Raw genomic sequence first — 21,903 nt, forward strand, 5'->3', positions numbered from 1 at the left:
TGTGAGCGAGTCCGCCTCTGTGAGTGACGGAGGCCACCCCTGTGAGGCGGAGAGGTCGTCCTGTGAGGGGGAGAGGTCATCCTGTGAGGGGAAGAGGTCGTTCCTGTGAGGGGGAGAGGTCGTTCCTGTGAGGGGGAGAGGTCGTTCCTGTGAGGGGGAGAGGTTTCCCTGTGAGCGGGAGAGGTCGTCCTGTGAGGGGAAGAGGTTGTCCCTGTGAGGGGGAGAGGTCGGTCGTCCTGTGAGGGTAAGAGGTCGTCCCTGTGTGGAAAGGAGGTCGCCCCTGTGAGGCGGAGAGGTCGTCCTGTGAGGGGGAGAGGTCGTCCTGTGAGGGAAGGAGGTCGTCCCTGTGAGGGGGAGAGGTCGTCCCTGTGAGGGGGAGAGGTCGCCCCTGTGAGGGGTAGAGGTCGCCCCTGTGAGGGGGAGAGGTCGTCCCTGTGAGGAAAGGAGGTCGCCCCTGTGAGGAGGAGAGGTCGTCCCTGTGAGGGAAGGAGGTCGCCCCTGTGAGGAGGAGAGATCGTCCCTGTGAGGGAAGGAGGTCGTCCCTGTGAGGGGGAGAGGTCGTCCTGTGAGGGGGAGAGGTCGGCCCTGTGAGGGAAGGAGGTCGTCCCTGTGAGGGGGAGAGGTCGTCCTGTGAGGGGGAGAGGTCGTCCTGTGACGGGGAGGAGGTCGTCCCTGTGAGGGGGAGAGGTCGTCCTGTGAGGGGGAGAGGTCGGCCCTGTGAGGGAAGGAGGTCGTCCCTGTGAGGGGGAGAGGTCGTCCTGTGAGGGGGAGAGGTCGGCCCTGTGAGGGAAGGAGGTCGTCCCTGTGAGGGGGAGAGGTCGTCCTGTGAGGGGGGGAGGTCGTCCTGTGAGGGAAGGAGGTCGCCCCTTGAGGGGGAGAGGTCGCCCCTGTGAGGAAAGGAGGTCGCCCCTTGAGGGGGAGAGGTCACCCCTGTGAGGGGGAGAGGTCGCCCCTGTGAGGGGGAGAGGTCGCCCCTGTGAGGGGGAGAGGTCGCCCTGTGAAGAGGCCAGGCCGCCTCAGTGAGCGAGGCCGCCGGAGCCCCTCAGTCCATGCCGGGTCCTTGCGGCGAGAGTCGAGAGTCGCAGCAGCCAGGATACATTTTCCCACGGACTGCCATCCTGAAAGGAGCAAAGTTTGTTGAAGCAAGCCCATCTGTATCCGAATCACCACCTTCATCCTTTTCTCATTTTTTCACATATCATCTCTGAGGTCCCCTGTGGGGGCGCCGTTGCCTGTGCTCGGGCGGGGTGGGGGGTGGTGAAAAGGACCACTCCTGGGTCTTGGGGCTCACCCTGGGGCCCACAGCCTCGGAGGGTCTGAGGGCGGTGCTCAGCTCAGCGGTGGAGGAAGAGGAAATGAAGTGTGGACACCACAGAACACCGACCGCCTAAATGGACCCGCAGGCCCAGAAGGACAGTTTTTCAGAGCAGCTGAAGCTTACTGCCTAGTTTGTCGCAATAGGCTGAGGGGAAAAGTCAAGAATAGAAAGAAGTGCAGAGATGAGACTTAGAAAGACAGCTGTTCTGGGGACCAGCAGTTAGCATAAGGGCTATGTCGCTAGACTCCCATTTAGTCGACCGGAGTTCAAGTCCCGGACCCGGTGGCTTAGAACTCACGCCGGGCTCATGTGTGTGCGTGTCCAAGATCCCGAGAGGAGAATGTAGAAGAAGGGATTGCGGTGTGACCATCCCCCCTGGGGGGGGGGCGATTTCTCACTTTCTATCTCTCTGTCTGTCTGGCAAGCGCATGCACCCTATAGCAAAAACCTCTCAAAGAAAAAAAAAGAAAGACAGCTGTTCTGCTTTACTAGTACTCGGGATGAAGCGATTTGAATGTAAGCACTTCTGGGAGGGAAGGGACTCCACTCCAACATGGTACCACAGCTGTACCTACTCGGATACTGGTACTATCTGGAGTAACTGGAGTTGGAGAAGCAGTAGCATGGCAAATAAAATTAGAGAAGTGAAACTGAATCTGATCGTGACATGTTTATGGTTGTCTCAAGCGAAACAGTATCTTTGAAGGATTTTAAACAAGATCATAATGAATACTGAAAGATCATTGTGACAGTGGTATGGAGGGCAGATATGGGGAGGGAAAGATACAACACAACTAGGAGGGTTTCCTTGGAGTTCTTTACAATAACTCTCCTTAGAAATAAGATATCTGGGCCAGTCTTAGGCATGGTGTTTAAGGAGCTGGGTAACATATGGCTGACAGCGCCTGGAGTCCTGGACTCCCAGTTGATGTGTGTGTGCCCAAAATCCCCAGAAGAGAGTTGGGAAAAAGGGATGACATGGCTTCCCAACTGAAGGGTGATTTCTTACTCTCCCTTTACCTGTTTGTCTCTTTTCAGGAAACACACCCCCATCTGGCAAAAATTAACCAAAAAAAAGGGAGGGAAGGAAGAAAGGAAGGAAAAAGGAGAGAGAAAAAGTCAGTCAGTCTGAGCTAAACAGAGAAGCTAAACAGATCAGAAAGGTGTTGATGAGGCAAAATCAATAGAGGTTAGTGAAAGATTGGATAGAAGGGACAAATTGAAAAAAAAATAGGACTCTGGTTTCTGACTTGGCTGAATAAATGAGTTAGTAGTGACATAAATAGGAAATATGAAAGAGGCTTAGAGAAGTGAGTGCAATTCAGAGTGCAATTTTGTATATATAATATTATAGTGAAATACTTAAATTTAGATACCTGGAGACCATTTTCATACATATAAACAAAATAACTATATGTATGCATATATTAGTATAAATATATACATATGTCATAGGCACATTATATATCAATTGGAACATTAGGAAAGAGATACTGATTAAGAAAGCTTACACATTCTAGAAGGAAGCATTTATAGAACTCGAAAGGTAGGTAACTTCCAAAAGAGGCTATAAAGGAGGAAGGCATGTAAAAGCAAAGAAAACTTGATGAGAATGGATTAGTTGAAGAAAGCCTCTGAAAGGGATTGTCTAAATCCCTTCTGAAGGCAAATGTAGAATAAAGGAAAAACTTTTTTAAGTAAAGGGAATGAAAGTTATTAATAGCCTGGAGTGGGAAAAAAGTTTAGCATCTTCTCGAAACTTATGTAAGAGCAGTAAAACTGGGCTTTAGAAAGCCAAGAAGATTTGGAAAATGAATTTGAAGAATTGGGAAAAGCCTAAATCATACAGTGTTTTTTGTTTTGTTTTGTTTTGTTAATGTATATGTTTTTAATTTTTATTAATTTTTTAAATTATGAATTAATTTACCTTTATTCACTGAGCATCATCACAGCATGCAAAATGTGATTTCCCATCCAGAATATACTGCATAGTGGCTTAATCGTACGTTACTGGGACCAGCAGTTAGCGTAATGGCTATGTCGCTGGACTCCCATGTAGTCGACCGCATTTCGAGTCCCGGGCCCAGTGACTTAAACTCACTCCGGGCGCATGTGCGTGCGTGCCCAAGATCCCAAGAGGAGAAAGGAGGAGAAGGGATCGCAGCGTGGCTATCCCCCCGGGGGGTAATTTCTCGCTTTCTGTCTCTCTGGCTCTCTCTGTCTTTCTGGTGAGCGCGTGCTCCCTATAGCAAAAACCTCTCAAATAAATAAATAAATAAATAAATAAATAAATCATGCATGTTACCATTAATAATATTCCATTTCTAGTTCCATATATATATTTTTCCCCCTATTTCTCACCCTCTACCATTTCCCACTCCCTTCCCACACAATCTCTGGTGTCTACAGTTGTTTTCCATTCTTTTTTCCCCTCACATTTTATTGATTCACAAAATTTCTTGAATAATCTAACTACTATCAATAGCAAGTTCAGCTGACATATACATATCTGTGACTACATGTCTGACTTTAGGCTTAAAACTCTGAGTAGAATGAATGTACTCTAAAGTAGCACCTAGCTGATGCTATATAGCTTACTATGGTCATTAAATAGGTATTTTTTAATGTATTTTTTAATTTCAAGAAAAGCAGTTTTAGCTTTAATAAATCAAAGAAATGCTAAGAGCTTTGCTTAAAACTTAAACCCAGTAAACAGGTTAAGATTCTTTTCAAATAGTACATACATGAACCTATCAGCAGCTCAAGAAAAGACAAAAAATTCTTAAAACCAGAAAACAAAGCCTAGAAGAAACTCAGCAATGTTTTAGTCAAAAGCCATGAAATTCTGTTCCACCAGTACAGTCTCATGTATTTTATTTTCTGTTGTGGTCCAATCTTCCCGATTAAATTCTAGGATATAATATTCAACTCCAGACTTGTCCCTGCAATTAAGTTGGCCATTTTCTTAGTTTTTGAACTCTTATTTCTGTGTGTCTGTATTTAATTTTCCTAACATAGCACTCTTTTCAGGACTTCTTGCAGAGATGGTCTGGTGTTGATAAATTCTTTCAGGTTTTATTTATCTGATAATGTTCTTGGGTTTTTTTTGTTTTTTGTTTTTTGTTTTTTTGTTTCTTTGGGTTTTTTTGTTTGTTTGTTTTTATGTTTTTTCCCATATGAAAGATAATCTTGCCGGGTACAATACTCTGGTTGAAATTGCTTTTCCCTGAACACTTTGAATATATTTTCCCATTCTTTCCTTTGCAATGTTTCTGATGAGAGGTCCACTGTTAGCCTGATGGGATATCCTTTGTAGGTAACTTGACATTTCTCTCTTGCCAATCTTTGTATCTTGTCTTTGTGGTTTTGATCAATCTGGCAATAATGTGTCTTGGAGAAGATCTCTTGGGTTGATTCTATTGGGGGTTCTTTGTGTTTCTTGGGTCTGGATCTTTGAATGCCTCTCTAGGTTTGGAAAGTTTTCTTCCCAGGATTTCATGGAATCAATTATCAATGCCCTTATGAGTCTCTCTGCCTTCTGGGATACCAGTTATCCGAATGTTTGGACGTTTGATGGTACCTAGTATTCTTCATATATTCTCTCTCTCTCTTTTTTTTTTTTTTTTTGGCAATTTTCTAAGTCTTTGTGGTGGATCTTTCTAGGCCAGCATCTGAGATTTGATTTTTTGTATGATCTAGTCTGCTTTTAATATTTTCAAGGGAGGTTTGACTTCCTGTATTATAGCCTTCATCTCTAGCAGTTCCATTTGATTTTTTTTTTTATGATGCGTATTCCTTTTTCAGATCTTTCAAGAATTTCGTCACCTCTTGGATCTTGTCAGCTCCTTTCTCCTGCCTCTTCTGCAGTTCATTGTCTTTCTTCCATCTCTGTTAGCTTTGTGACTATGAATATTCTAAAGTCTTTATCTGACATTTCCATGAGTTTCATTGTACTGTCTGAGTATGAAGAAGAGTTATTCTTTTCCCTCGGAGAAGAGGTATTTTCTTGTTTTCCCATATTTCTTGTGACCCTGCAGTGATTTCTGGTCATCTAATGGATTGAGTGTTTCTTCCTAATTCTTCAAATTCAATCTGAGTGTTCTGAGGCATGCAGGAGGAGGTGATCTGCATTCTCTCTTCCATTTCATTTTTCACTCTCTGTGTATCAGATTCAGTGGGAATTGAGGAATATTCTGACCCAAATCATATTCAGATGTTTGGATACTGTTCACTTGGACCTGTCTAGACACTCAGTACAGGGAGGCAACTAGAAATGAATCTGGAGGGAGAAATCTCAGCAGAAAATCTTCACTTTTAGTCAATGAAAGCAATGTTTCATAGCTCAAATTCAGTAGCTATCTCCCATATCTTGTTTTGTAGATACTAGTAAGGAGGTTGAATTTTATTATAATAGAAGAGCATTGGGAATCCTATTATAATTTTATTATAATAGAAGAGAATTGAAGGTTTTCAAGTGGGGCAGTATTATGTTAGGATTTAGCATTTAAAAACATGTGGAGCTTCATAAGTCTTCTCCCATGTTTGGTCAAGATATTGCTAGTTGTTTCAGTGTGGAAATAGCTTCCAAGAACACTCCTACATACACTGAGACAGCTCATTTGGCATCAGAGACTGAAGTGCAGGGTCAGATAATGTGTCATGATAAGAATGTAGCATGAGGCACTGAGGTCTATGGACAGCAAAATCAATATATCTTTCCAATATCCAAATGTAGAAAATGTTAAGTGCAGGATTCAGTTCTCATCAATCTATTCAACAGAAGTTTTCTTCCTCAGGAGTATATTTAATGCTACAACATATTTTATGTGCATCTTACAATAAAATTATATATATGACCAATAGACAGTATTGTGATGAGAATGTGAATTAGAAGAAAACATTTCAGATCAAACCATTATCAGTGACTTACTGAAGGAAAGAGATAAATTATAATCAGAATAAGGAATTTTCTATATTTTTTGATAAGAGAAAATGAATCATATAAACACATTGAAACTTAAAATTTTTCTTACAGATTTCACATGAAATATCAACATGTCTTCAAGGATAACCTGGTACTCACAACACACCTTTACAACAAGAAATTGACAACAAGCAGGTTAATGACTTTTCGGCAATTTAAAGTGTACTTAAGTTTAGTCACTGTCTAAGAAAATCTGAGGTGCCCTGAAATCACAGACCTCCCATAAGAAACTCATGTCAGGTTTCCTCAAATTTAGCAATACTAAAAATTGACATGTTACTACCAATAACAAATTATAAAACTGAAATGAACTTTTCTAACCTTTCAATAATGAAAACATAAATGTTGATTAACTATACTTAAAGGAATACCCAATTATCCTCAACAGAGAAACTTATTATAAAATTGTTGTCAAATGATAAGGCAATTAAAAATATAAAGCTAAAAAATGGAGAAAGCTTAGCAGTGGTAAAAGTAGTTAATTAAAAATGTTTTTCTGGGGCCAGCCAGAGGGCATGGTGATTAAGGCAGCTAGATCCCACATGGTTGAGTGAATGGTTCAAGTCCTGGACCTAGTGATTGGAAAATACACTGGACGCATTTGAATGTGTGCCCCAAATTCGAAGAGAATGGAGAAAAAGGGATTGTGGCATGGCCATCCCCATGGGAGGTGATTTCTCAATTCCTCCCCGCCCCCTCTGGTGAGCACATGTACCCTATAGCAAAAACTTTTAAAAATATATTTAAAAGTCTACATTTTATTGTTTGTGGCATTTGTCATTTTTTTTTACAGTGTACAACATGTGGTATTTGTCATTTTTTATATTGTGTAATTTGTTGTTACTGCTTTTCTTATTCCAAACAAATGTTTAGTTTATTCCTCTACAAAACTTCCCCTTTCCCCCCCCAAATAAAATAGTCTTGGAGAATGAAATGAGAAAAAGCAAGAGTGGAAATAAGAATCCAAGTAGGAAGATAATTCACACTTAATATATCCTATTACTTATAAGCAGAGGTTTATTTACAATTATATTTTTGTATCTTATGTAACTCTAACTCATAGTACCTTACACTAGTAACACACACACACACACACAGTGCACTAGTTACCTACTCTCATAATATGTACTGTCTAGTGAAGATGTAGATATGGAAACAGACAATTCCAATTAAATAAGTTAATTGTGAAGATAAAGTTCAAAACAAAGGATAGTGCTATTAAAATCCTGGCAGGTCAGGAAAAGCTGAAGAGGGACCATTATCTAGTGTTTACAGAATGATCTCCTAACCAACCTCTTGACAACAATCTGCCTCACCTTCATTTATTCCACACAAAGCATTTTTAAAGGATAGAGACACACATAAACACACACAAACACATTTGTGCACACAGGTGCTTATAATATAGCAATCAATTTGTTAAACGTTATATATAAAGATGGTTCCATTCAGCTCAAATCAGCCTAGCATAAGAGTTTTGAATATCTCTGCTTATTATGTGTTAGGAACTGAGGATACAAATACAAACTAAAATAAGATTAATATGGCTGGTGCACAATTAGCAAGAAGAGAATGATAGTCCACTAATAGTGCCTATAAACTAAAATGTAAAATTGTAAAAGTATGTAGTAGAAGTATTTACATGCAATAAAAGTAGACAAGGAAAGTCATAACTCTTTTGAAGGCTGGAAGGCAAGAAAAGAAGGTTCACTGAAGAGTTTATGGGGGTTGGTAATGCCTGAGTAAGATTTTCAAGGATGAAAAGTTACCCACTTAGAAAGGATATTCCTTTCTGATGGGAGAACAGCACAAAGGCATATAGGAACAAAACAGCAGTCAATACAAGAAAGTAGTAATTTTACTACAGTAGAAAAATTCAAGAGACTGTATGGTAGTGGCTCAATATTAGGTCAGAAAAGAATAAAGATTCTCTATCTCCTTTATAAGGATATGAAGAGATATTAAATGATTTTAGGTTAGGTGTGATAATACATGCCCATTTGTTGCATTTTTTTTTTTTTTTTTTTTTTGGAGAGGTTTTTCGCTATAGGGCACGTGCGTTCGCCAGACAGAGAGAGACATAGAGACAGAAAGCGAGAAATCACCCCCGAGGGGGGATGGTCATGCCGCAATCCCTTCTCCTCCATTCTCCTCTCGGGATCTTGGGCACGCACGCACACGCGCCCGGCATGAGTTCTAAGCCACCGGGTCCGGGACGCAAACTGCGGTCGACTATGTGGGAGTCCAGCGACATAGCCATTACGCTAACTGCTGGTTCCCAATATATGCCCATTTGGAAAACAAGTGACAGTGTGAAAAAAATGAATTGGGAAGAGATATGGGCAGCAGGAAAGACAGGCAAAGGAATGAGTTTAGAGCTTTTTACAGTAATTCGATGTTTATGAGATCCATAGGTAAGGTATCTAGTGACCATAAACAAAAGTGCACATAGTTGAGAGAATAAGAGAATTGTTAAGTGTAGATAGTGTATGGAGAACTAAAAATTGTGGTGTCAGTTGACTTGGGTCCCCAGATGGATATAGGAAAAAATGAAAAGATGTCATTTCTCTGAGGAAGGAAGGCATGAGGAAATGGGATCTAGATTATAGGTGGAAGAAAGGGTCGAAAGCAAGAATATATGAAATAAAAATATGATCCACTACAAGAAAAAAGAAGAGGTTTGCTGTGAAAAGCAGCAGACTTTGAAGCTTTAAAGTAATATCTGTAGGGGATTTGCAGGAGAGCTGAAATGCAGATAAATACAGTTGAGTTAGTTGAAGGTGATGATGAGAAATTTGTGGTAGAATCAATGTGATTGTGGGATTCATTGGTAAAGGAGATGATAAATTGAATAATAAACATGAAATTCTTAAGCAGAATATTCAGGAAAGAATGGCATAGAGAGCAATCATTTCATAAAGGTGGAATATATATATATTCAGAGAGTAGAATAGCTGAGTGCAAGAGTTCAGAGGTGAGTGGGTCTGTGGATAACCATCCAGTGTGCAGCTACAGAATGAATAGCAGAAGTAAAATGAAGATGGATTATATGACTTGACAGAATTAAAGAACTGTGGGTGAGAACTATCATATTAAATAGGGTATTTGCAGTGAGATTTAAATCAGTAGCATTTGATCATGAAAACCGTGTAGTGAAGTCTGCATTGCATTTGAAGGAGTGAAGTGTGGGACTTAGGATGGCAGATGGCAGGTAGTGAGGAAGTTGTAAAGCAACAGAAGCAGGCATAAGAAAGAGACTGGGGCAAAAATGGCATTATACAAGCCAAGGAATTATCCACATATTTCCTAAATTTTGCTAAAGGCTTAATAACTAATAAAAACTTAATGCATTTTCTCCAAGGTTATTTAAATGTCTCATGTTTTAAGCCCAAAGTATATTTGGGATGGAAATATATCTATACTGTGGCAAGATTTTTCACAAAAATTTATTGGTACTCTGGGAGATTTATCATAGTTTTATATCCAACAATTATTTGTTACCTACATGAAAAAGCCACTCAGGTTATTCAGAATATTCAATCAGAACAGTTGTGATCAGTTCTTATTTAGTGTGTTACCCTGAATGACTTTGAGTTATAGAAGAGAAAATATCTTGGTAGACAAAGTTTCACACCTGCTAAGTTACAAACTATACTCACTTCTTTGATTTTTTTTTTTTAATTTAACTTATTTAGTTAGTTATTTTAATTTGACCAGAGAGGGAGTAAGTGAAAGAGAGAGGGAGGGAAGGAGGGAAAGTGAGAAAGTAAGCCACCAGGTCCGGGACTCGAACCACAGTCGGCCATGTGGGAGTCTGGCACCCTTAACCACAACGCCACCTGCTGGCCCCTACCACTTCTTTGATCTTTAACCTTATTTGACATCTTATCTTATGGGGCATTTCCCAAAAGAATCTTTCTGCTTTTCATATAGTATTCCACCTCAAGTCAAATACATGCATGTTTAGCAAAATACAAAGAAAACAGAGTTTATTTAAATACATAACTGAGCACATTAAATGAATTTAAAAATTAAAAACCTTTAAAAATCTCTTTTCAGTGTATTGTGCCATTTAACAATTTTAAAATAAATATTGCTATTATAGGAAAAAGAAAATCAAGACATTATTTAAGATTTATTATATATAAATTTCCTCATGTTTAATGAATAATATTCCTGCTCAGTCTTCCTATGATTCAATGTTAATTACATAAGACAATAGATGTAGCAATAATAATGTTACCTGTACTATATTATTACATAAATTAAAACACTCTAGAGCCAGCCTGTGGCTTGGTGGTTAAGGAAACAACTGGATCCTACCTGGCCAGCTGCATGGTTCAAGTCCCCAACCTGGCAGCTTGGAAAACATGCCAGGCACATGTGAGTGTGTGTCCAAAATCTTCAAAGGAGGGAGAAATGGAGACGAAAGCATTGTACAGCAACCATGCACCACAGGAAGTGTTCTCTCCTTCTGTGTCTCTTGGTCTCTTTACAGAAAGTGCACATGCCCTCTTGCAATTTTTTAAAGTTGCTCTAAAATTAATGTGGTTAGATTTAATATCAAATGCAAAAAAATATGCTTAACTAGAATAGTCTATTCTTTTGAAATACTTTGGGAATTCCATTAATTTTCTTTACAGACAATGAACAGCAGGGGGCACAAAAATCAAGAGCTATTCACTACAAAGTATAAAATACAAGGCAATGGAAAGCAGACAAATTTTTGAGTCAGACAAGACTGATTCCAGCTTGCTCCAATAGATATATGTTGATTGACTTCTACCTGACTATTTAACCTCTCAACTTCTTAATGGTAGAATCACAATTACGACAGGTGATTAAATATTAACATATGCAAGGTAGTTCAATAAACAGGGCTTTTTTTCTTCATTGCTAATTACATAGATGTGTACATGCATATGCATACATTAGAAAAATTAAAATTTATATTTGAGAGCAATTTATGCAGACCATGAACATGGAAATGTAGAGTTTCATGATAGCAGAAGAGAACAAGTATAGTCTTATCAAAATTAAACAAAACAGAAGCTAAACAAAAGAAATGGCATTATCTACTCAGATACAATCACAGTTTTTTCTATATTTGAAAATATAATGCCAAAGAAAATGGGTGTAAACGTGTATGTGTATTTTCAGCATAATATAGTGATTCTCAGGGAGATCCAAGAAAAACATACCTCTAGGAGTGAATGTCTTGAATGGAAATTTCTGTCATACTCTACTCAAAATCTACTTTTGCAGATCTATAGGTGTAGCACCTGAATTTCTCTGGTAAAGCAGAAGCAAGAAAGCTTGCTTCCTAGGTTTCTGTGAATACTTAAACAGCTGTGTTCTGAGGCTGGCACAATTTGGCCCATGTTATTAGGTCCCTTTCTTTTCTTCTCAAATGCCATATGAACTCAAAAATGACTTGCTCAAAAATACCTGATCATGGTGCCATTTTCTCTGCTTTTCTAAGAATTATGTCAATTTTTACTACTTTGAACACCAGGAGACAAATATATTTTTCTTTTTCTGATCAATGGCCATGGTATATTCTTTTGCATAATATTTTCCCCACATTCCATTCTCTAGACACTAGAAGACATGCTCTACTTGAAAAACAAAATTAAGGCCAGCCTGTGGCATGGTGGTTGAGTGACTAGGTCCCACAAAGCCAACTGTGTGGTTCGAATTCTAGACCAGGGACTTGATATTATTGCTTTTTTATTCTTTGTTAATATGGTAGGTAAAAAATAATATCTTTTGGGGTTGGGTTGTATGTGTGTGTGTGTGTTATTTTGTTTTTTAGTTTTGAATAGAGCACATGTGCTCACCAGCGAGATAGGGAGAGAGAAAGTGAGAAATAATCCCCCAGGGAAAATGGCCATGCCTCAGTTCCTTCCCCTTCTTTCTCTTCTCAAGGTTTGAGGCAGGCACACATGGGTGCAAGCTCTTTTTTTCAAGTTCTCTGTCCAGTACTCCAACTGCTTAGTCAGCCCTGCCATCTGCTGGTCTAACCTCCATGCCATCTGCTGGCCCCAGTACCACTTCGATTTAATGTACATTCTTTAATTATTAGGAAATTGAAAAAAGTTCATGTTTATTACATACTGTATGTCTTTTATAATTGCTTCTTCATTCCTTTAGACCTTTCTTATATTACAAAAATTAACTCTCCTATTTTTAAAATATTTTCATCAGCTCCTCTTTTGGCTTTGCTTATATATTTTTTTCACATAGTAGTATTTGGGATTTCTGTTTGATCATTTGTTTTGCTTTCATCATCTATTCTACTGGTTCTTTTCTATATGATTTATGCTTTGGGATCTACTTGGAAAGTTTTCCCTTAACCTAAAATTACATAAATAACTATATAATCTAGTCCAAAATATAAAGTACAGGCCCAAGAATATACAAAAATGTAAAATACCAATTAGTTCATTCATATATGCATTCATATATAGTCACTCATCTATATTAAGCAATATATGCCAGGAACTGTTCTAAATGGGGATAAAGCAGTGAACATGAAAGTCAAGGTTCTTGATCTTCTGGAGTTGTATTTCAGAAGGACTCTGATCATGTAGCATATAACAAAATGGAATGGAATTATAAGTAAATGTGGAAAAATGGGTTATTTAATATGCAATGCTGTTGCGATAAATAAATCATTAAGAAAATAGCTTATTCCATAAATGGATTACAAATTAATAAATGTTTATATTAAAATAAAACCATATGCCAGTTGTGGTGGTACAACAGTAAGATACCGAAGCCATATATAGGTTCTGCATTTGCATCCTGAGTGCCCGCTGCACCTGCCTGGCATGTGTGCTCATGTCCATATTATAGGCTGCGGCTGGGGTTTGATTGCAGCATGAAGACCCTATTGGGGTGTCTATTTCTTTTGCTCTCATAAAATAACTAATAAAATTCTTTAAAAATTCACAAAAGTAGGGCCCAGCAGATAGTGTAGCTGTTAAATCGCTGGACTACCACATTGCCTACCATGGTTCAAGTCCCAGACCCGGTGACTTGAAACTTATGAAAGGTGTGTTTGCATGAGTGCCCAACATCCCAAAAGGAGAATGGAGGAGAAGGGATTGCAATGTGGCCATCCCCCTGGGAGGTGATTTCTCATTTTCCCTGTTACTGTCTCTGTCTCTTTCTCCCCGATAAGTGCACACACTAAGGCAAAAAGCTCTAAAAAAAAAAAAAATCCACAAAAATAGTAGAGAAAAAAATAAACGAATACCATATAAAGAAACATTACCGGTACCAGCAGTTGGCATAATGGTTATGTTGCTGGACTCCCACATAGTCGACCATGGTTCAAGTCCCGGACCCAGTGACTTAAAACTCATGCCAGATACATGTGTGTGCATGCCCAAACTCCAGAGAGGAAAGTAGAGGAGAGGGGATTGCAGTGTGGCCATCCCCGGGGGGGAGGGGGGAAGTGATTTCTTGCTTCCTGTCTCTCTGTCTCTTCAGCAAGTGCACACACCCTACAACAAAAAATCTTTCTCTGAAAAAAAAAAGTTTAAACATGAAAACTATAGAGCAAGATTTCAAGGCAATTTTGGAAGTGACATTTATTTAAATAGAATACAACAAAGTAATTTTTGAACAATAATCTTTATTAGTGTATTTTCAAAGGTCCATATAATATAATCCTGAGCTACTGTATTTATACATTTATCATTTATTCTTTCAAGTTTACATGTATTTTGCTCCAAAGTTTTTAATGAGTACATTTTTATTCTAACCAGGAACACAATTTAAAATATTAGTCTTACCTTTGGAATTACCAATTAATTTACTCAGATCATCTCATTATCTAATGCTATTACATTAAAGACTCTACAACATTACTTTTCAGTGAAGTAATTTCTTTTCCAAAACTGCAAAGATGGGCAGTGCAAGAGCTGATTCCATAAATACTAGTGAGTTTTTAGAAAATTATGTAGTTTTTGTGTCTGATCTATTTTTTTTGAGCAATGAGTAATTATCTGACCAACTGCATTTGAGAAGAATGGTAGGAATACATCTAATCTCAACTATTTAGCTACTGTAAAATGTCATAAGCTTCCTTCATATGTAAGTAGTAATAATTACCCCAATAAGAAAAATTAGCCATGATCTAATGAAAAGGAGCACAATCCAATGTAAATATATTTTGATTAAATGGTTAAGGATTATAAAATATGTGTGAAATACTTCCTCCAGTCTCTATAAAGGAACACATATAACATGAAATTTCATAAACTTGGGTAAGATCTTTTGTAACTGGTAAATAAAAAAAAAAAAGACACACAAAAAGTCCTGTGATCTTTGAGAAAAGACATTTATCCAACATCTCCAACTGTGAACAAATAACTATTTCCATTCTTGTATTTTAAATTACTACCAAAATACTGAATCTTTCTACAAACAACAAAAAACAAGCATACAGTATCTAGAAATTTTTTTTCTCTGATAATTGTCAAGTTTTTGAAGGTACACTCAATTTTTTGTTTTCCTGAATAAGGTCACTATAATCTTAGGTTAAAGTTGCTGTAAGCAGTTCAAGCAAAATGCATATTGCTTAGATTTTAAAGCAAGCAATTTTGATACTATATAATTAAAATGTAAGTATAAATGTGAAGCTATTATAGAAACATTTATAAACACTTCTTGGGAATACTCACAGATCAGCAAGTAATGAAATAGCTGATAAAAAAAATAATGAAAGGGAGATATTATATGTAATGTTTAATGATAAATCCAAAAATATCTTTTAAGAGATGTAAAATAACATGAAAACACAGGTTTATTCCAAGTTTGAAAACCCAGCAGCTAAACAAACTATTTGCATATAATGTAGTGCAATGAGCATTTGTTCATAACAGACTCCCAAAGTCTTGAAACTATAATACATAAACCAGAATGGAATCCATTAGGATGAATGACTTTAAAGATGTCCAGAGTAGCTTATCAAGAACTGCTAGACACTCTCACCAACATCACTGTTTCATAACCAAGCTTATGCAAAACTGTGTTCTGGATAACTGACTCTTATAGCTCCCCAATAACAAGCTCGAATAAGGCAGATCAAACCTAAGAGATAAGCAATTGCCCAAGAAACATAGGTTGCATGAAATCGCCTTGCAAAATCTTGGGTGCCAACAGTTAACCCAACTCCAATGAAAATACATATCATCCCAATGGTAATATATGCACAGCAGCGTCTTCACGGAAGTGCACTACCCACTGAGGAGATTTTTTTGCAGTGTGGGCATTTTGCCAGTGTTGAACCTCAGTTCCATCCACGGGAATGTGTTTCCGCAGTGCCCACATACAACCCTTGTACCTTCCGGTTGGATTGGCAACGCAGGTTGAGCTGGTTCTTCAGAAATAAGCATTACTGGGCCAAGGTTAATTATGCGTCTACAGTTGGGTTTGGGACATCCTATTCACCGAGATGTGTCCTTACAAATGAGGAGACAATTACAAGGGCATCTAACATATTTCTTCCCTGTCGGGGGGTTTTTGATTGGCGTAGCTTCATTGCAAAACTGCACTTAACCACATGATAGTGAAGCTTGCCATCCAAATTGATTAGAGACTGGCACACGCGGCAGTTTATTACTGGAATACCACTGGCATCTGGACTGGCAATGGCTGTATATGGAGGTGGGAGTTCCGCTCTGGGGCTGGTCTCTTACAAGTACAGTGGGGTGGTGGAAGTGACATTTCCTGAATGGGATGCTGACAGCAGAGGCGAGCGTTCGTCCACTCCATCAGCAGCCATGACTGCAGCAGAGGCGGGGCCAAAGGGAGGCTGAGCTGGGGTTGCGGCTTCGGTGGAGGTGGTGGCTAATGCCGCTGCCGCTGCTGCTGCTGCCGCCTCCCGGAGGACCCAGAATGTGTCACAAGGCAGGGGGCGGGGGAGGGAGGGGGCGGGACAGGAGCGGGCGCTAGGAGGCATGACTGGGGGATGGGTGGTGGGGAAGGGAGAGGAGAATGAGAAAGAAAGACATCTCTTTATTTATTGAGGAAATTTCAGTATTTCCATGTACTCACATAACATGCAAAGTCAGCTTTGTGATAATACATTTTTATAAAGTCATATTTGCACAAAGAAATCTATAAAATAAATCTAGAAGTCTTAACACTACTTATACCTTCTGTATTGGAAATAATGTGAAGATGAAATATAGCATAGTGAATTGTAAAAAATAATATTAGCAATTTAAAATAAAAAAATAAGAAAGAAAAGAAAAACTCCCATAGAATTTGGCATCTATGCCTCTTTTTTTTGTTTCATGGGAATGGTGGTTTGGGGGATTTTGGCTTGTAGGACTTCAGCATTCAGGAATTTTTTCTTTTGGGATCATTTTTTAGTGGGTGTTTAGATGTTGGGGATTTTAGACTTAAGGGATTTTGATCTTTCAAGATTTCAACATTTAGAATTATGACATTTTGGATTGTGCCTTTCAAATTTATGGCCCAAGCCCATCTCGTTAATTTCTGTAATACTTGACATCCAGCATCATGCCCAGCATGTAGTAAGCACTCCCAGAATGTTGGTTTAATCATATTTCTTCTCCTCAAACTAGATTCCAAACTTCTGATGACTTAGGGCTGCCTTTTAATGTCTTGAGTATCTTTCCTTTGGCTTAGTAGAATGTTATACACATAGTAGGCAGTCAGAACATATTTATTAGATGAATGGATAAAAAAAGAATTCTAATAGAAATTTCCAGCCAACTTCTTAACTGTTGTTAGCCGGTTCCCAACTAGCTTTCAAACGTGATATATCTGGCTACTTGCCCCTTTCCATCCTTTTCCTCCTCCTTCCCTTTTCTTTTCTTCCTCTAAACGCTTCTGTTTCTTGAATACTATCAAACCAGCTGGTCTGTAGGCCTTGACAACCTCTTATTCATACCTTTAGAAGACATTTAGTCAGTCCCCCTCTGCTCAGCTTTTTGTTTATCCTTATAAAGTCAATTAAATTTCACCAGAGGGGAGTGGAGCTTGGCAAGGGCTGAGTGGAAGAATCTTAACTTTCCCCTCTGCTCAGACACCTGCATAGGCCTTTCTCAGTGGGGGGCTTGCTACAGTGTGATTTACTCAGCAGATTGGAACTTCTATAGGCCATTATCTTTTATAAGTACATAACTAAATGGGAGTCAGAAAAAGAGAGAAGATCTGGACTAAGGAAGAAAAAATACACAGACCCACAGACAAACTGAAGATCTGGGTGTTGGTCCCATCATTAGTTATGGGAAATCTCTTCTTTGGGACTTTAGAGATTTTCATCAGCAAACAGCAAGGAAATAGGACATGAGAAGATTCCTGTGGTCTCTTCTCACAGTAACACTTAGTGATTCTCTAACCACTAACCAGAAAGGGCATAAATGAGAAACAAATGAAGATTAGACTGTTGTGAATTCAGGATGAGAATTCCATTGGTTTTGATCCACTCCCTGTGACCCTTTGTGTTAAATCATATTGTCTAACATCAACCTTGCATGCTGTCATATGCTTTAATTCTACTTGTAATTCTTTCCTCCTCAGTATTCTTTCTGGGAACAGAATACCCATAAGAAGAGGGCTCCTGAGACCAGCAGATGGTGTAATGGTTACGTCCCATGTAGTCGACTGGGGTTTGCATCCTAGACCGGTGCCTTAAAACTCATGCGGAGCGTGTGTGTGTGTGTGTGTGTGTGTGTGTGTGTGTGTGTGCGCCCAAGATCCTGAGAGGAGAGTGGAAGAGAAGGGATTGCAGCATGGCCTGGGAGGTGATTTCTCACTTTCTGCCTGTCAGGCGAGCACATGCTCCCTATAGCAAAAATCTTTCTTAAAAAAAAAAAAAAAAAAGCGGCTCCTTCAGGGTTAATTTTAGTTCTAGTTATTTTTGGTTATTCAGCAATGACTTTAAGCCTTCCACTAGCATTAAGCTAAAAGTTCTTTTTGGATGATTGATAAGAGCCATCGAGTATCCATAAGATTAATTTTCTTGAATATAAATGGTCAATATACCTCCAAATAGTCTCAGAAACTCAGAAAGAATTCTTTTTTTCTTAAGGGAGCATATGCTCACTGGAGAAAGAGACAGAGAGACAGGAAGCAAGAAATTCTCTCACCCCCAAGACTGGCCATGCTGCAATCCCCTGTCCGCTACAATCCCCTGTCCTCCTTTCTCCTCTCTGGATCTTGAACATGCATGCACATGCACCTGGCATGAGTTTCAAGCGTCTGGGTCCAGGATTCAGACCGGGGTCAGCCATGTGGGAGTCCAGCGATGTAACCATTACACCTCAAAAATCTTAAGTTTGTTGATCCAGCAGCTCAATAAAATTCTAGGACAATAGTGCATGCACCTCACATTCCAACAATAACTTGCTAATTTGTTTGGATCATCTAGGGTCATAAAATATTAAAGTTGGAGGAGCCCTTTGAGATTATTTGGTATAACCTTTTATCAGGAACATGAAGGCTTGGAGAAATTGTTTTCTTTCACACTGTTGATTTGTGGGAGGTGCCTAACTAGTAACAAGCTATTTTCCTTTGAACTCTGTGCCCCAGTTTGCAGGACTAACAAGCCAAAAACAAAGCAGCAACCAGAGGGAAACACAAGAACCCTCCTTTTCTAAGGTGGGAAATTCAATCAGCCTTTTAATTCAGGCTGCCTTCTATGGAAGACGAAATATTAGTTCTTTTATATTGCCCTTCCTCATTCTCCATATCCTTGACTTTCAGTGTAGTTGTAACTTTTTGTTAACTGGTAGTTACTGATTACCAATATTATGAAATCATTCACAGCTAATCTGTGTTAGTGTACCATGAGTACATTTTCTTTTTTTTAGAGAGAGATTTTTGCTATAGGGTGCATGCACTCACTGGAGAGACAAAGACAGAGAGACAAAGTGAGAAATCATTTCCCTGGGAGGATGGCCATGCCACAGTCCCTTCTCTATTGTCTTCTTGGGATTTTGGGCATGCATGCACGTGCGTCCAGTGTGAGTTTCAAGCTGCGGAGTCTGGGACTTGAACTATGGATGACTGTGTGCGAGTCTAGCACCTTAACCACTACACCACCTGCTGGCCTACATTTTTTTTTTCTGTTCTTTAGTTGGTCAAGGGTATGTACATTCATGACAAAGAGAGATAGACAGAAAACACCCTCCAATGGGGTATGGTCATGCTGCAATCCTTTTTCCTCCATTTCTCCCCATCAGGATTTGGGGCATATGCCTTGTGTGTTTTTCAAGCTGCCAAGGCTGGTATTTGGTCTGGACCTACATTTTTTTTTTCTTAATTTAAATTTCCCTAGGGTTAAGAATTACCTGGCAGGACTAGTAGTTAGCGTAATGGCTATGTTGCTGACTCCCATGTAGCTGACTGTGGTTCGAGTCCCAGACTTGGGGGCTTAAACTCAACGCCAGGCGCGTGTGCGTGCATGCCCAGGATCTGGAGAGGAGAATGGTGGAGAAGGGATTGTGGCATGGCTATCCCCCCTGGGGAGTGATTTCTCACTTTCTGTCTGTCTCTCTCTGTCTTTCTGGTGAGTGCATGTGCCCTATAGCAAAAACCTCTACCGCCCCAAAAAATAAATAAAAGAAAGAAAAAAAAAAAAAGAATTACCTGGCTAATATCTCAAAGCATCTATCATTATTTTATACCAGCCTCTACTGTGCCACCTTAATCCACTTGTGCCCAGTTGAGAGGATCTTTAAAAAGTTCATGAAAGATACATATTAAAATTTATGCATGAATTTCAAAATTTTTTTGCAACAATGTGAACTTGTGCTTTAATTCCATTTTCTATGAACTTATTGAAGTCTCTTTGTAACCTACCAGTTTCCTGTCTTTTTTTCCCCCCCTTGAAGCTATCCCTTTTATAGTCCTTTAACTTCTCTCACCGACCTGGACTGATTGCCCTCCATTCTAGGCTGATGCACTGTTGCATAACTCCCAAAGTTCCCTTACACCTTCAGGTTCCCTTTTCTTTTTTCTTGGTTGAATTTCCCAATTCCTGGATTCCATGTATTTCTCTTGTTCCATCTCTCATATTTTGGTGGAAAGGAGATAAATTTTTCATCAGTTATTTGTCTTATTTGTCCTCTGCTTCTGCTTTCCCTTTACTTTGTTTCAGATTTTATAGCTTCTCTTTATTCTAGGATCATGAAATTCTACAAGTTTGTTTTCAGACATGCACCTTAGTGGCAGAAGTGCATTGTATTATGTATATAAAATATATACAACATAAAGTTATATATGGAACATAAAAGTAATTTACTCTGATTAAAAAGATGGGCAACCTAGAGCTTAACAGAACCATCCACCTGACCTCAGCAACTCAGCAACTCAGCATCCTTCTGTAGATTTTCTGGCTCATATATCCATAGCACCTAATTTGAAAAATACTATGTAATTTAGCCTACCTCTTAGATTTTGGGAGTGGGGAAACTGAGATCCTGAGAAATGACTTACCTACAGACCTAATTCATTTCTTTCACCCTCATTTTCCTCACTTTAATTTCTCAGCTTCTTACATTTTTCTAACTCAAATTTTTATGCCAATTGTAGTTATGGAATGTGAAATACGGCATGACTTAACCCTATTTGCTACAGATTTGAGAAGACTCAAATCTCATGCTGTCTTAGGACAAAGCAGTGTCATGCAGCATGTCTTTCTTTTTTGGATTGTAGTTAGAATTCCCTGCTAAGAGCCATTTTGTTTTTTTAAAATAATTATTTCTTTTATTATAATTTTTTAAAATTTGCTATTAGGCACACCACCAAAGAGAGGCAGAGGCTGGGGGGGGGGGAAGAGAGAGAGAGAGAGAGAGAAAGGAAGTAAGAAAGCAAGCCACCTAGCCTGGGATTTGAACTATGATTGGCTATATGTGAGTCCAGTGTCTCAGTCACCAGGCCACTTGTTGGCCCTGGAGCCATTTTTAAATAATGTACTATTACTGCTTAGAGATTAGTTTTCTTGTTTAAAAGTTATTTTATTTATTTATTTTGTAGAGAGATTTTTGCTATTGGGCACTTGTACTCACCAGAGAGACAGAGAGACAGAGAGACAGAGAGAGACAGAGACATGAAGTGAGAAGTCACCCTCCAGAGGGGATGGCCATGCTACAATCCCTTCTCTTCCATTCTCCTCTTGGGATCCTGGACACACATGCACGTATGCCTAATGTGAGTTTTAAGCTGTTGAGCTCAGGACTTGAACCGTGTTTGACCATTTGGAAATCCAGTGATGTAACTGTTACGTCATCTGCTGGTCCCTGTTTACCAGTTTTTAAAGATGAGCAATGTGGGTAAAATAATAACTGATAACTGAGTTTGAAACATCAGACATATGAATCTCTGCATTGAGAGATGAGTGCTACTGTTTTGTAATGTTAAGTGTTGGATATGATGAATATCTTTATATCCTTTAATTGATTATTATGAATTGAAAACGTATTTTAAAAACCACACTGCACTCCACAAAGATGTGCAATGGTTACCAGAAATTACCATAAATTCTCCCCGTTTGTTTGTTTTTCTTTTCCCCACCTCTCCCCCTGTTTTAAAGTTAACCACTTGGGAAAAAAAA

The 21,903-nt window shown here is 39.1% G+C and overlaps 1 protein-coding gene and 1 long non-coding RNA gene across 2 annotated transcripts; one reads left to right on the plus strand and one right to left on the minus strand.

Moving 5' to 3' along the window:
- Positions 1-6,586, plus strand: LOC102499122 (uncharacterized). Its single transcript, XR_336433.1, has 3 exons — positions 1-19; positions 2,357-2,507; positions 6,354-6,586. It is a non-coding gene; the product is annotated as an uncharacterized LOC102499122 (long non-coding RNA).
- Positions 6,587-14,312: 7,726 nt separating this feature from the next.
- Positions 14,313-16,195, minus strand: PIP4P2 (phosphatidylinositol-4,5-bisphosphate 4-phosphatase 2). Its single transcript, XM_006172349.3, is given in 3 exon segments — positions 14,313-15,592; positions 15,594-15,861; positions 15,864-16,195. Coding segments are annotated over 3 exon segments (765 nt in total). The 5' UTR covers positions 16,099-16,195; the 3' UTR covers positions 14,313-15,330.
- Positions 16,196-21,903: the final 5,708 nt, after the last annotated feature.

The sequence above is a fragment of the Tupaia chinensis genome, unplaced genomic scaffold, assembly GCF_000334495.1.
Source record: "Tupaia chinensis unplaced genomic scaffold, TupChi_1.0 Scaffold138568_1, whole genome shotgun sequence".
Classification (NCBI taxonomy): Eukaryota; Metazoa; Chordata; class Mammalia; order Scandentia; family Tupaiidae; genus Tupaia; species Tupaia belangeri.